Genomic DNA, 15,622 nt, shown 5'->3' with positions numbered 1-15,622 from the left:
GGCAGTTGGAATATCTCGGCATGAGGTTAGACACAGAACAACAAAGAGTGTTTCTACCTCTGATGAAGGTCAAAGCCATCAGGGAATTGATCCTACTGGTTCTAAGCAAAAAGGAACCAACTATTCGCCTATGTATGCGGTTACTAGGCAAGATGGTGGCCACATTCGAGGCGGTACCGTACGCCCAGAGCCACACTCGCATCCTGCAGGCAGCCATCCTGTCAGCATGGAGCAGGAGGCCACAGGCCTTGGATATCCCTTTGCCGCTCTCATCAAGAGTCCGACAAAGTCTGTGTTGGTGGTTAGACCCTCAGAATCTAGTGAAGGGGAAGTCTTTCAGCCCAGTGGCTTGGAAGATAGTAACCACAGACGCCAGCCTGACGGGCTGGGGAGCAATTTTGGATGGTTGCACTCGCCAGGGTACTTGGGCAAAGCCAGAGAGGCAGTTGCCCATCAACATCTTGGAGCTCAGAGCTGCTCGACTAGCCCTCAGGGCTTGGACGTCCAAATTGCAGGGGTTCCCGGTGAGAATTCAATCAGACAATGCCACGGCCGTGGCATACATAAATCACCAAGGGGGAACCAAGAGTCAAGCCGCTCAGAGAGAGGTGAGCTTGATTCTCCTATGGGCAGAGGCTCATGTGCCCTGCATATCGGCAATATTCATTCCAGGAGTGGACAACCTTCAGGCGGACTTCTTAAGTCGCCAGACTCTGTTGCCGGGGGAATGGTCTCTACATCCACAAGTCTTTCAGACACTCTGCCAAAGATGGGGAGTGCCGGACGTGGATGTCATGGCATCGAGACTCAACAAGAAACTAGACAGGTTCATATCCCGCTCAAGGGATCCGATGGCCTGCGGAACCGATGCGCTGGTTTGCCCTTGGCATCAGTTCAGACTTCTTTATGCGTTTCCCCCGCTCCAGTTACTACCCCGCCTGCTGCGCAGGATCAGGGTGGAGCACATACCAGTCATCCTGGTAGCTCCAGCATGGCCCAGAAGGGCATGGTATTCACTAATCTTGAAGATGGTAGTGGGAGACCCTTGGACTCTTCCTCTACGGCCAGACCTGCTATCGCAAGGTCCGATCCTCCACCCTGCCTTACGGCATCTAAATTTGACGGCCTGGAGGCTGAATCCATGATTCTCAGGGGTAGAGGTCTGTCTCAGAAAGTAATCTCTACCCTAATCAGAGCCAGGAAACCGGTCTCTAGGGTGATTTATTACAGGGTCTGGAAGGCCTATGTAGGCTGGTGTGAGTCCAAGCGATGGCTTTCTCGCAAGTATACCATCGATAGAGTATTAAGTTTTCTCCAGCTAGGAGTGGATAAAGGACTGGCATTAAGCACAATCAAAGGACAGATTTCAGCTTTGTCAGTGTGGTTTCAGCGGCCGCTGGCCACCCACTCGCTGGTTAAGACCTTCATTCAAGGGGTCTTGCGTATTAATCCTCCAGTTAAATCCCCGCCTTGCCCGTGGGATTTAAATCTTGTTCTGTCAAGTTTACAGAAACAACCTTTTGAGCCGTTGGCTGAAATTCCTTTGGTTTTACTGACAAGGAAGTTAGTATTTTTGGTCGCCATAGTTTCCGCCAGAAGAGTATCGGAACTGGCAGCCTTATCCTGTAAGGAACCATATCTTATTTTGCATAAGGACAAGGTCGTTCTCCGCCCTCATCCTTCCTTCCTACCAAAGGTTATATCCAGTTTTCATCTAAACCAGGATTTGGTATTACCATCCTTCTTCCCTAAACCTACTTCCAGAAAGGAAGGGTTGCTGCATACCTTGGATATTGTCAGGGCCATGAAGGCCTATCTTAAAGCTACAGAGAAGATCCGGAAAACAGATGTGTTGTTCATATTACCGGATGGGCCCAAGAAGGAGCAGGCAGCTGCAAAATCCACCATCTCGAGGTGGATTAAACAGTTAATTACTCAGGCCTACGGCTTGAAAGGGTTGCCTCCTCCAGTATCATTAAAGGCTCATTCTACTAGAGCCATGGGCGCCTCCTGGGCAGCACACCACCAGATCGCTATGGCTCAAGTTTGCAAGGCGGCAACCTGGTCTTCTGTCCACACGTTTACAAAATTCTACCAGTTGGACGTAAGAAGGAAGTCTGATACAGCCTTTGGGCAGGCAGTGCTGCAGGCTGCAGTTTGAGACCCTCGGATTCCGGGGGGCTCCCTTTTGAGTTAAATTTAAAATTATTTTTTCTCAACTAAGTTGGATTTATTATGATTTGAGTATTTCTCTAAATTAAATCCTTTTGTCTTGGGAAGATGTCTCCCTCCCCTCATTGTGAGCATTGCTTTGGGACATCCCATATAGTAATGAATGCCGCTCTGTGTCCCGTGATGTACGATAAAGAAAAAGGGATTTTTAATACAGCTTACCTGTAAAATCTTTTTCTTGGAGTACATCACGGGACACAGAGCTCCCACCCCTCTTTTGGGGACCATTTTGGGAGGCATACTGCTTGCTACAAAACTGAGGTACTCCTCCTATGGGAGGGGGTTATATAGGGAGGGGCACTTCCTGTTTGAGATTGCCAGTGTCCATCACCTGAAGGTACTCCATATAACCCACTAGTAATGAATATGCTGCTCTGTGTCCCGTGATGTACTCCAAGAAAAAGATTTTACATGTAAGCTGTATTAAAAATCCCTTTTTTGTGAATCTGGCCCTATATTCCCAAAAGTATTGGGACGCCGGCCTTTACACACACATGACCTTTAATTAGATTTTATTATTTGTAAAGCGCCAAATACAGTTCATGAAGTGCGCCTCAGCGCTACAAATCCACAGAAATCACATACAGGATAGATAACATCTGTGGGGGGGGAGGGGATTATGGTGTGGGGGGGGGGGGGATTATGGTGTGGGGGGGGGGGGGGGATTTAGGGGGGGGGGGGGGGGGGGGGGATTATGGTGTGGGGGTTGTTTTTCAGGGGTTGGGCTTGGCCCCTTAGTTCCAGTGAAGGGTCCTCCGTGTACAGGGTGGTGCTCCGTGTTCTAGGCTCTCTGATTTCTCTTCCATGTTCTAGGCTCTCTGATTTCTCTTGCAGGGTGGTGCTCCGTGTTCTAGGATCTCTCATTTGCAGGGGGGTGCTCCATGTTCTAGGATCTCTCATTTGCAGGGGGGTGCTCCATGTTCTAGACTCTCTGATTTCTCTTGCAGGGTGGTGCTCCGTGTTCTAGGCTCTCTGATTTGTAGGGTGGTGCTCCGTGTTCTAGGCTCTCTGATTTCTCTTGCAGGGTGGTGCTCCATGTTCTAGGCTCTCTGATTTCTCTTGCAGGGGGGTGGTGCTCCATGTTCTAGGCTCTCTGATTTCTCTTGCAGGGTGGTGCTCCGTGTTCTAGGCTCTCTGATTTCTCTTGCAGGGTGGTGCTCCGTGTTCTAGGCTCTCTGATTTCTCTTGCAGGGTGGTGCTCCGTGTTCTAGGCTCTCTGATTTCTCTTGCAGGGTGGTGCTCCGTGTTCTAGGCTCTCTGATTTGCAGGGTGGTGCTCCGTGTTCTAGGCTCTCTGATTTCTCTTGCAGGGTGGTGCTCCGTGTTCTAGGCTCTCTGATTTCTCTTGCAGGGTGGTGCTCCGTGTTCTAGGCTCTCTGATTTCTCTTGCAGGGTGGTGCTCCGTGTTCTAGGCTCTCTGATTTCTCTTGCAGGGTGGTGCTCCGTGTTCTAGGCTCTCTGATTTGCAGGGTGGTGCTCCATGTTCTAGGCTCTCTGATTTCTCTTGCAGGGTGGTGCTCCGTGTTCTAGGCTCTCTGATTTCTCTTGCAGGGTGGTGCTCCGTGTTCTAGGCTCTCTGATTTGCAGGGTGGTGCTCCGTGTTCTAGGCTCTCTGATTTCTCTTGCAGGGTGGTGTCGCAGTTGCTGGCGGAGATGGACGGATTGCACTCCTCTAATGATGTCTTTGTGATCGGAGCCACGAATCGGCCGGATCTCTTGGACTCGGCTCTTCTACGACCGGGGAGGTGAGCGATCGTCTGATTCCAACCAATCAGAGTTCAGTCTCTCATAGTACAGAGCCCTCAGATTGGATGAATAATGCTGACTCTGCACACAACCAATAAGACCGCCTCTGTGGGCGGAGCTGTTACCTCCCACCCTTTTATATTGTGTTATTCCCAGTTGTGATATACTGGATATATGTGTGTGTGATGTCACAATATCTGCCGAATATAAAGTGGGGATGTGATATATGAAGGGGGGGTGAGATATATGAAGGGGGGGTGAGATATATGAAGGGGGGGTGAGATATATGAAGGGGGGGGTGAGATATATGAAGGGGGGGTGAGATATATGAAGGGGGTGAGATATATCCACCCCGGGTCCTGTGAGGGACATCCACCCCGGGTCCTGTGAGGGACATCCACCCCGGGTCCTGTGAGGGACATCCATCACGGGTCCTGTGAGGGACATCCATCACGGGTCCTGTGAGGGACATCCATCCCGGGTCCTGTGAGGGACATCCATCCCGGGTCCTGTGAGGGACATCCATCCCGGGTCCTGTGAGGGACATCCATCCCGGGTCCTGTGAGGGACATCCACCCCGGGTCCTGTGAAGGGGGGGGGTGAGATAGATGAAGGGGGGGTGAGATATATGAAGGGGGGGTGAGATATATGAAGGGGGGGGTGAGATATATGAAGGGGGGGTGAGATATATGAAGGGGGGGAGCCGATATTTAAGGTTCTTCATCCTTGGAGACTTCTGAGCCATCAGAGACCCCGCCTTTCATTCACTTCATTCCTTGGGTGAGGAGTTCTAGTCCTACAACTCCCCGATGAAAGGCGACGTCATGCACTGCGCACCGTTCTGAAACTCGAGGATTAGGCGGTGTCTCCTGCCGTTACCATTCCTGTCCTCGGCCCATCCCGGGGTCGTTTCCATTCCTCGGTCAATCCCGGGGTCGTTTCCATTCCTCGGTCAATCCCGGGGGTGTTTCCAGTCCTCGGTCCATTCACTGCGGCCAAGTGCGGGGTGTAGCAAGAAGGCCGTCACGGTGTAGTGACTTACGTTGCCTAATCTGATGAGTCACCGATTCTGGCGGAACCCCCGGGACCAATTTAGAGTAGTCCAGCACTAGAGGTCTGACATCCAAAATCAAGGAAAAGAGCCTCACAGGACCCGGGATAGATGTCCCTCACAGGACCCGGGATAGATGTCCCTCACAGGACCCAAGATGGATGTCCCTCACAGGACCCGGGGGGGATGTCCCTCACAGGACCCGGGGTGGATGTCCCTCACAGGACCCAGGGTGGATGTCCCTCACAGGACCCGGGATGGATGTCCCTCACAGGACCCGGGATGGATGTCCCTCACAGGACCCGGGATGGATGTCCCTCACAGGACCCGGGATGGATGTCCCTCACAGGACCCGGGGTGGATGTCCCTCACAGGACCCGGGATGGATGTCCCTCACATACAGTTGTGTTCAAAATGATTCAACCCCCAATGCTGTAAAGGGTTTTAGGGAATTTAGTGTACATTTGTAATTGTATTCAGAATGAAATCCTACAAGGACTTCTTAAAGAACCATATGCAACTAAAATGACATCAATTGGTTTTGTAATACAGTAGTCAATGTTTCTTTTGTGAATTCTTCATTTACACAATTATTCAACCCCTTAAAGACTACCACTCTGAAGAACAGAGGTTCATTGAAGTGTATTCAATCAGGTATTGAAAACACCTGTGGATATCAGTGTAATGGCTACCCAGCTAGGGAGAGGGTCTCAGCCGTTGGAGAAGTCCTTTTCCCTGGCAAGCTGCGATATGCAAGTACCGCCGGTATCCCCGTCCAATAGATCCAGAGAGAGAGAGAGAGAATTCCCCTTCACGAACGAGACAAGGCTACGTTGAAGGGTCAAACAAGACTGACTTTATTGGCACATTTTACTTCGCTTATATGTGGTTACAACAACTTACAGGGACAATGACACTCTCCGCCCCCCCCCCCTCCTCACACAGGGGGAGCTTCAATACACATGCTTTGAAATAATGACATCTCCTTGAATCAATCAGTCTCTAGACGTTCCGGCACCGAAATCCACTTAACATGACCTGGCCGGGCACATTCCTTTCTCAATAGAATTCAATTAACCTTTAGAACAATATACACTCACAGATCATCACGTTAGCATACACCTGACAGGAGGCTGTTAACTGGTAATACACAACAGAGCGTCAATTAGCATTTAGCAGTGAAAAGTCACTCTACACTTAACCCTTTGAGCTCAGTAAAAAGTCATGCAGTCCTCTGTAGGCAGAATAGTTCATAGGTCTGTTGCACTACTCCCCTTTTGTGGAACACTCCGGCAGACCCGGATTGATCCTTTTCGGGTCAACTTGGGGATGTCCGGTCTGCTGTTAAGGTAAAAGTTCTGTTTGCCTGGACAGTCCGTCGGCCTTCCCATTGGCTTACCAGGTCAGTAGCTGATGGTGAAGGTGAATAATGGAATTCAATTCTGGAACAGTCACTTGCTTTGCTCTCTCAATGGCTCCCAAAACCTGTTGCTGATGCTCTTGGGACAGATACGCACCACCTGGATGCAAATCCCATTTAATCTTTTGACAATTTCCGCCTGTTTGTGCATTTCAATGTTCAAGCCACGGGACATCTCATAATACATGACATAGTGTCGTTGCATCTCTGATTTCTCACTGGCCAACTTGTCACATTCCCATTTTAGACTGTGATATTGTGCCGGATCTACAGTACATGTCGGGGAAGGTAGTCTTACACGGGTCTCAGCAGCAAGCGAGTTGATTCCAGCAACGCGGGTGGTCACGGGACAAGCAGCAGCAGGTGTAGGTAAATAAGCCGAAGTCAGAGGGCCAATGTCGTTGCCCAGCACCACCTCGGCAGGTAGGTTGTCCATGATACCAACTGTGGTCTTTCCTGACCCGGCTCCCCAGTCTAAGTGCACCCGGGCGGTGGGTACGCGAAATACAGCACCCCCTGCGACCCGGACGGCAACTGTGCGAGTGGACACGTTCTCTGGCTTTACCAGATGTTTTTGAATCAGAGTGATAGTAGTCCCGGAATCTCTTAGGCCTTGTGCTACTTGTCCATTCACCCATACCTCCTGACGGTGATGCTGACGGTTATCCGGAGAGGCAGCTTGTATTGGGTCTGCCTCATACCAAATTCCCAGACATTCCTCAGGGCCCCCCTCGGTCTCCAGGCAGTGGGCCGCATAGCGACATGATGGAGTGACCTCTGTGTTGGGTGTTGTGCGTCTCCAGTTGTTATCTGTAGCTCTCAAAGGGCAATAACGAGCAGTATGTCCCGTGTCACTGCAGTGATGGCACGTCACCCTAGGCGAATCCCGGGGGTAGTTGCTAGGCCCCTGAGGACGTGGTGGGACTGGAGCCCGAAACTCTGGGCGTGGGGTGACGGTTGGAGTACGCGGTTCTACCTTCTGAGCCAGCCGCGTAGTACCCTGGCTTACTTTCCTTGTCTCCGCGTACTCATCTGCTAGCCGAGCCGCCTCGTTTAAGTTAGCGGGACAGCGATCTCGTACCCAGTCTTGTATGTCTGCGGCCAGGTCTTGGAAGAAATGTTCCATTAGGAACAGCTGCAATACTTCCTCCCCGGTGTTGGCCTTGCACCCTTGTACCCAAAGGGATGCCACCCTTTGTAACTGGTTGGCCCATTCCATGTGGGAGTCCACAGCCATCTTCTTGGACTCCCGGAAGCGCCGGCGGTAGGCTTCTGGCGTTACGGCGTATCGGGTTAGCAGCGCCTTTTTAACTTGCTGATATTGTAAAATATCCTCTGGAGCAAGAGCCCGAAAGGCTTCATTGGCTTTGCCCGACAATTTCCCCGACAAAATAGTGACCCATTGGTCTGGTGGTACCTGGTGTAGTGAGCACTGCCTCTCAAAATCTGCCAAATATCCATCGATTTCCTCCTCACTTTCTACAAAAGCTTTAAATGCAGTGAACGGTATTTTCTTTCCTGTAGCAGCAGGTGGGGGGGTAGGAACTGCAGGTGTAATGGGCTGTCTCGCTCTTACCAGTTCCAGTTCTTGTCCCCTCTTAGTTTGTATCTCTTCCCTTGCTTCCCGGAACAGCTGGTTGATTAGTTCCACGGACGTTTCTGGATACAACGATAATCTGCGTTGTACAATCCCAGTAATTACATCTTCCTCGCTGACCGGTGCAAGGGGCTCAGTTCCTTCCATGGATCCATCCATTTCGTCCAGCTCCAGCAGTTCAGCTATCAGCTCCCTCCGTGGTCTGTTGCTGGCGCTCCTACCACGACTCTCCAATAGATCTTTCAGTGTGGATCTTTTCAGCCTGGCGTACTGCGACTCCATTCAGCACTTGTTCTTTGGATAAAGGACCATCCCACCGCTGCCAACCAATGTAACGGCTACCCAGCTAGGGAGAGGGTCTCAGCCGTTGGAGAAGTCCTTTTCCCTGGCAAGCTGCGATATGCAAGTACCGCCGGTATCCCCGTCCAATAGATTCAGAGAGAGAGAGAGAATTCCCCTTATAATAATGACATCTCCTTGAATCAATCAGTCTCTAGACGTTCCGGCACCAAAATCCACTTAACATGACCTGGCCGGGCACATTCCTTTCTCAATAGAATTCAATTAACCTTTAGAACAATACACACTCACAGATCATCACGTTAGCATACACCTGACAGGAGGCTGTTAACTGGTAATACACAACAGAGCGTCAATTAGCATTTAGCAGTGAAAAGTCACTCTACACTTAACCCTTTGAGCTCAGTAAAAAGTCATGCAGTCCTCTGTAGGCAGAATAGTTCATAGGTCCGTTACAGTCAGGGAGCAGCAATAAAGCCTAATAAGCACCAATCAGGCAGCTTTAAAATGACTGTGATACTCAGCTCCTTCTAGACATTTACTAGTGTGGTTACAAACATGGTGAAGTCAAGAGAAGAGGTGATTACTCTTCACAGGAAGGGCAATGGCTATAAGAAGATTGCAAAGATGTTAAACATACCAAGAGACACCATAGGAAGCATCATTCGCAAATTCAAGCCAAAGGGCACTGTTGAAACACTACCTGGTCGTGGCAGAAAGAAGATGCTGACTTCGCCTGCTGTGCTCTACCTGAAGCGTAGAGTGGAGAAAAGTCCCCGTGTGACTGCTGAGCGCTACCTGAAGCGTAGAGTGGAGAAAAGTCCCTGTGTGACTGCTGTGCGCTACCTGAAGCGTAGAGTGGAGAAAAGTCCCCGTGTGACTGCTGTGCGCTACCTGAAGCGTAGAGTGGAGAAAAGTCCCCGTGTGACTGCTGTGCGCTACCTGAAGCGTAGAGTGGAGAAAAGTCCCCGTGTGACTGCTGAGCGCTACCTGAAGCGTAGAGTGGAGAAAAGTCCCCGTGTGACTGCTGTGCGCTACCTGAAGCGTAGACTGGAGAAAAGTCCCCGTGTGACTGCTGAGCGCTACCTGAAGCGTAGAGTGGAGGAAAGTCCCTGTGTGACTGCTGAGGAACTGAGAAAAGATTTGTCAGATGTGGGTACTGAAGTTTCTGCTCAGACAATACGGCGCACACTGCGTAATGAAGGCCTCCATGCCAGAACTCCCAGGCGCACCCCCTTGCTGTCTCCAAATAATAAGAAGAGTCGACTGCAGTATGCCGAAAGTCATGTGGACAAACCACAGAAGTTTTGGGATTGTGTTCTGTGGACTGATGAAACAAAATTAGAAGTGTTTGGGCCCATGGATCAACGCTATGTTTGGAGGAGGAAGAACAAGGCCTATGATGAAAAGAACACCTTGCCTACTGTGAAGCATGGCGGGGGGTCAATCATGCTTTGGGGCTGTTTTGCTTCTGCAGGTACAGGGAAGCTTCAGCGTGTGCAAGGTACCATGAATTCTCTTCAGTACCAGGAGATATTGGATGACAATGTGATGCAGTCCGTCACAAACCTGAGGCTTGGGAGACGTTGGACCTTTCATCAGGACAATGATCCCAAGCATACCTCCAAGTCCACTAGAGCATGGTTGCAGATTAAAGGCTGGAGCATTTTGGAGTGGCCATCGCAGTCACCAGACTTAAATCCGATTGAGAACCTCTGGTGGGACTTAAAGAAAGCAGTTGCAGTGCGCAAGCCTAAGAATGTGACTGAGCTGGAGGCTTTTGCCCGAATGGGCGAAGATACCCGGAGATCGCTGCAAGACACTTGTGCCAAGCTATGCTTCACGTCTAAAAGCTGTTCTAACTGTAAAAGGATGTTGTACTAAGTACTAAGATTGAATGTCACTTGGGGGTTGGATAAAACTGATAATGATGTGAGCACAGAAAAGACATTTGTGGTTATTTCATTATAAATGTTATATTTGTCTGACCTACACGTGCCTCTTTGATTTCATTGTAAGCAGGATGATGAAAATTAGTGTCACACTGGGCAAAACAATCAATTTCAGGGGGGGGGGGGGGAATCATTTTGAATACAACTGTATATAATATACAGATGATTGGAGCCGCTGAAGTAATGAAAGTGAGGGGTAAGACTTTGTTTCTCTTCCGTTCATGGACGGACACAGCAGCATCTTGACCTTAGGGTATTATCCTCCTTAGTAGGAGATTGACTAGGCAGAAAAAACAGCATGTTAAGTGTTAAACACTCCACACAGTACAGTACCTCCCAGGGGGCGGTTCCCCCGGGTACATCCCCCCTCTCTGCATCTGCGGCCTCAGTTTTTTTTCTACCTATCGTTGGGAGAAGACATGGCTCCCGATGGGCCCATGTGGCCTGGGGATTTTTACAATTTTTTTTTGCTTTTCTTTTGTTTTTTTCTGCATTTTTGGATCCTGAGATCTACAATCAACTGCCGACTGGGTGACAGGCTGGATCCTCGATCCTTGTAGTCCCCCCAGTTCAGCAATCGAGTGTGTGCCGGCCTTTTAGCTGCGCGCTGGGCTGTCCACGACATGCCCCGTTGCTCTAGGGGTGGCCGGTGAGCTATACGCTCCAGGGCACACATATGACCGGTCTCTATGGCCGTGTCACAGTGTGCCGGGCCGACAGCCATGCCGTAACTGCGCGGATGTTGGTTCTCTCTAGGATGCCTTCAGCCGGTCATCGCAGGACGGGTAAGTAGCAGTCCCCTTGCTCTGGCAGGGTGGTAAGGCTGGGAAATCCCGGATCGGTCGATAGGGGGTCCGCCCTGCTTTCCTCTCTCCCTTCCTCCCCCTCCTTTCCCTACGCTCTCGGTGCCTGGGTCGGCCGTGAGGTGGGGGTCCGCCAGGGGGGGCTCCATCCAGGGCTGGGGGCTGTGTGGCGGGTCTGCTCTCCGGGGGGTGCTGTTGTTGCCATGTGTGCGGGGGGCCTGCCTGGGGGTCCCAGGTGTTCGCTGCTGTGTGTGGGTGTTTTTTGTGTACACTCGCGGCCGCCATTTTGGTGGTGCCTGGCGCTTTTTTTTTTCATGTCGGCGGCCATTTTCCTGTAGCCACATGCTCTGTTTACAGAGCGGCGTGTCAGCGGCCATTTTGGGAGGTGTGTTTTGCCTCTAGTGGCTGGAATATCGGCGCGAACGGCTCCACCACACTTCCTGTGGACGGAACGGCACGGGGCAGCACTCTAGGAGGCGGACGGCAGCTGTACAGGCCTGTTCGGGGTGGTGAGTCCTCTGGGGGGTCTCCTGTTTCTCTGCTGCGACCGGGAGGGTGGCCTGTGGGTCTTGCCTTGGGTCCCTAGGGTGGCAAAAGGGTGGACAAGCATGATGTCGGAACCGGTCGCATCTCCCCCAGACATGCCGGAATTAACCCTTAGTGCCCCTGTACCTGCGGTCTCTGTGGATGCTATGACGGCAGTCCTAGAGGCGTTTGTTGCCAGGGTGGAAGCGGTGCGTGGTCAAAAGGGGGGTAAAAAGCGCCACCTCCCCCCGCCTTCTTCTGGGGATGTCTCCTGACATGGAATCGGGCCTGGCTTTTGCTCCCGACCCTGGTTCCGATGTGTCAGAGGATGCAGGTCTAGTCCACACGGACAGTGAGGATGACTCTGCATCAGGGTCAGCGCATGATAGGGCGCTAGTGGGAGCTCTTATTACTGCGGTGCGGGATACTCAGAAAATGGAGGTTCAGCGGAGACATCAGAGATGTCGCTCCCTTTTGGGTTCCGTAAGCCACCCCGCACCGCAAAAGTGTTTCCTTGTGTTCCTTATCTGGAAAACATTTTGTACAAGGAATGGGATCGGCCGCAAAAGTTTTTTACTGCTCCAAAATGCTTTGCGGTCCGTTATCCCTTTGAGGAGAATTTCCTGAAGAAATGGACCTCTCCTCCGTCAGTGGTCCCCCCTGTGTCCAGACTGAACAAGGCCACCACGTTGCCTGTGGAAGGGGTTCCCGCTTTGAAGGACCCCGCAGATAGGAGAGCTGAGGCTGTGGCCCGCTCCATGTTCACAGTGGTGGGGTCGGCAGTGAGACCGGTCTTGGCCGGGGCTCTAGTGTCTCAGACACTTACTGAAAGGGCAAAGTTGTTGCTGCATGAGCTGGAGGCGCATAATGCCCCTGCGGACTGTGTGGCGCTGGCCGACCAGTTGGTGCAGGACCTAAAATTTGTCTGAGTCGGCCCTGGATACACTTCCCTTGCTCTCCAGGGCCTCCGCCTACACGGTGGTGCTGCGCCGCCTTGTCTGGCTGAAGTGTTGGTCTGCAGACCAGTCTTCTAAAAAGGCCTTGGTGGATTTACCCTTCAAGGGTAAACAGCTTTTTGGGGCGTCTCTGGATGACATCATCAAAGATGCCACGGGAGGTAAGAGCACTCTGCTCCCACAATCCGGTAAGGGTAAGGAGCCTCGCCGTAGGGAGGGGCCCTCCTTCACCGCCCCCAAGTGTTTTTTTAGTTCGCCCGGTGCGGCAGGTAAACGTTCCCAGGCCGCTAAGACGCCCGCTGAAGGGCAGAAGAGCCCCTGGTTCCGCAAGCCCAACAAGCCTGCGGACAAACCTGTTTCCGCATGAAGGTCTGCCCCGCCTGTCTCTCGGGTGGGGGGGGCGAATTCGCGGCTCGGTGGAGGTCTCTTCTTTCCGACCAGTGGGTTTGCGAAGTAGTTTCCTCGGGGTACAAGATAGAGTTTCTCTCTTGTCCGCCACACAGATTTTTTCCTTCCAACCTCCAGCTTCCTCCGGGTCGTCGATATTCCCTGTTTGGGGCTGTTTAGGATCTGCTGGTCAGGGGAGTGATCGTGCTGGTTCCCTTACTGGAACGGTTTCAGGGGTTTTACTCCAATCTGTTTGTAGTCCCCAAGAAGGAAGGGGTCCGTCCAATCCTGGATCTCAAGGCCATCAACTGTTTTGTCAGAGTGCAAAAGTTCAGGATGGAGTCGGTTCGCTCGGTAGTGGCGGCGCTCCATCAGGGGGATTTTCTGGCATTCTTGGATATCAAGGACGCGTACCTGCATATCCCCATATGCGCAAAGCACCAGAGATTTCTGCGCTTTGCGGTCGGGGAGGACCACTTTCAATTTGCGGCCCTCCCTTTTGGCCTGGCTTCGGCGCCAAGGGTTTTCACCAAGGTGTTCGCCCCGATTCTGGCCCTGCTGCGGCAGCGCTATTGTAGGATACCTGGACGACCTTCTCCTGAGAGCTTCTTCAAGCTCAGAGTTAGAGGTGGATGTGTCTATCACCTGCCAGACCCTCCCGAGAATTCGGTTGGCTGCTGAATGTTCAGAAGTCAGTGTTGGTACCGTCTCAGGGGTTGGCATACCTGGGGTTGGTCCTGGATTCCTCGGAGGTGAGAGTTTTCCTTCCCATGGAGAAACTACAGATACTGCAAGCTGCGGTTGGCAACCCAAAAATGGTTGTTGCTTCGCTTTTGCATGCGAGTTCTGGGTCTGGGGGTGGCCTCCTTCGAGGCGGTTCCATATGCTGAATTCCACACTCGAGTGTTAGAGAGAGAAATTCTGTCTTGTTGGGACAAGCCCTTCGTCTCTGGATTACCAGATTCGGGTGAGTCGCCTGGTCAGGTCCTCCCTAGTGTGGTGGCTGATGTTTTCGGTGCTTCGGGCCGGGAAGTCGTTCCTCCCGTGTCATTGGACGATGGTCACGACGGACGCCAGTGGCTGGGGGGGGGAGTGTCAGTGTGTGGTGTTCAGTCGGCTCAGGGGCGCTGGACTCGGGAAGAATCCCGCTTGCCAATCAATGTCCTGGAACTCCGGGCGATCAGGCTGTGCCCCTCCAAGTGGTCTCTGAGACTACGGGGCCGCCTGGTCAGGATTCAGTCGGACAACGCCATGGGTGTGGCATATGTCAATCATCAGGGGGGCACACGGAGCTCGGCTGCAGCGGCGGAAGTCGCTCAAATCCTCAGGTGGGCCGAACAGAGCGTTGCGGCCCTTTCGGCAGTGTACATTCCGGGGGTACAGAACTGGCAGGCGGACTACCTAAGTCGCTAAACGCTAGACCAAGGAGAATGGTCGCTACACCCGGACGTGTTTCAGAGTCTGTGTCTAAAATGGGGCACTCCAGACGTGGATCTCCTGGCATCATGACTCAATCGGAAGGTGTCACGGTTCATGGCCAGGTCAAGAGACTCGTGGGCAGACGCATCAGACGCGTTGGTGGCACCGTGGGGTCACTATCGCTTAATCTCCGCCTTCCCTCCTCTGAAGCTTCTTCCTCGTCTGCTCCGCAGAGTGGAGGCCGAGGGGATACCAACAATCCTAGTTGCTCCGGATTGGCCTTGCCGTCCCTGGAACGCGGGTCTGGTGCGTCTGGTGGCAGACGTTCCTTGGCGCCTGCCTCTGCGAGAAGATCTTCTGTCACAGGGTCCGATCTTTCACCCTGCTTAACAGTCGTTGGCTTTAACGGCGTGGCTGTTGAGAGCCAGGTGCTGAAGGATCGAGGCCTGTCGGATTCGGTGGTCTCTACCTTGCTGTGGGCGCGGAAGTCTACTTCCCGGAAGATTTACCATCGTACGTGGAAGGCTTACATCTCTATGTGTGAGAAAAAGAAAATAAAGGTCTGGTGTGACCCCGCTAACACCTCCATCCCTAGACAAAAGGGGGGCAGCGCTGGGACTTTGGATGAGGTGAGAGAGGTTCAGCCAATGTTCACAACCAACAATGGCCCAGATTCAAGAAGCTATTGCGCCCGCGCAACAGCTGTTTTGCTCCCGCGTAGCGAATGCCCCTGATTCAGGAACATCGCTACGCGGACTGCAGCCTAGGATATGACAGACATAAGCCTCCTTATGCCTTCATATCCCAGGCTGCATTCTTGCGTTGACCGCTAGGGGGCGCGGCCATTGTGATCGGCGTGTAGTATGCAAATTGCATACTACCACCGATTCACAAAAGTTGCGCGGGCCCTGCGTACGCAAGGTACGGAGTTTCCGTACGGCGACTTTAGCGCAAGGTTGCTCCTGCTGTAGCGGGGGCAGCCAATGCTAAAGTATATCCGCGCTTCCCGCTCGTGAAATTTAAATTTCACGTTGTTTACGTAAGTGATTCGTGAATGGCGCTGGACGCCATTCACGTTCACTTAGAAGCAAATAACGTCCTTGCGACGTCATTTGCCGCAATGCACGTCGGGAAAGTTTCCCGACAGAGCATGCGCTGTTCGCTCGGCGCGGGAGCGCGCCTAATTTAAATGATTCCCGCCCCCGGCGGGATCATTTACATTAGGCGCCCTTACG

At 52.3% G+C, this 15,622-nt stretch overlaps 1 protein-coding gene across 2 annotated transcripts in view; it reads left to right on the top strand.

Moving 5' to 3' along the window:
- Nucleotides 1-15,622, top strand: part of PEX6 (peroxisomal biogenesis factor 6) — a 128,611-nt gene that overhangs the window by 102,962 nt on the left and 10,027 nt on the right. For both annotated transcript variants that reach the window (XM_040334335.1, XM_040334336.1), the window contains exon 14: nt 3,860-3,976. In XM_040334335.1, coding sequence (XP_040190269.1) covers nt 3,860-3,976 — 117 coding nt within the window. The remainder of the gene's footprint in view (nt 1-3,859; nt 3,977-15,622) is intronic.

Source organism: Rana temporaria (genome assembly GCF_905171775.1).
Source record: "Rana temporaria chromosome 4 unlocalized genomic scaffold, aRanTem1.1 chr4z, whole genome shotgun sequence".
Lineage (NCBI taxonomy): Eukaryota > Metazoa > Chordata > Amphibia > Anura > Ranidae > Rana > Rana temporaria.
This window is presented reverse-complemented; position numbering and strand designations above follow the sequence as displayed.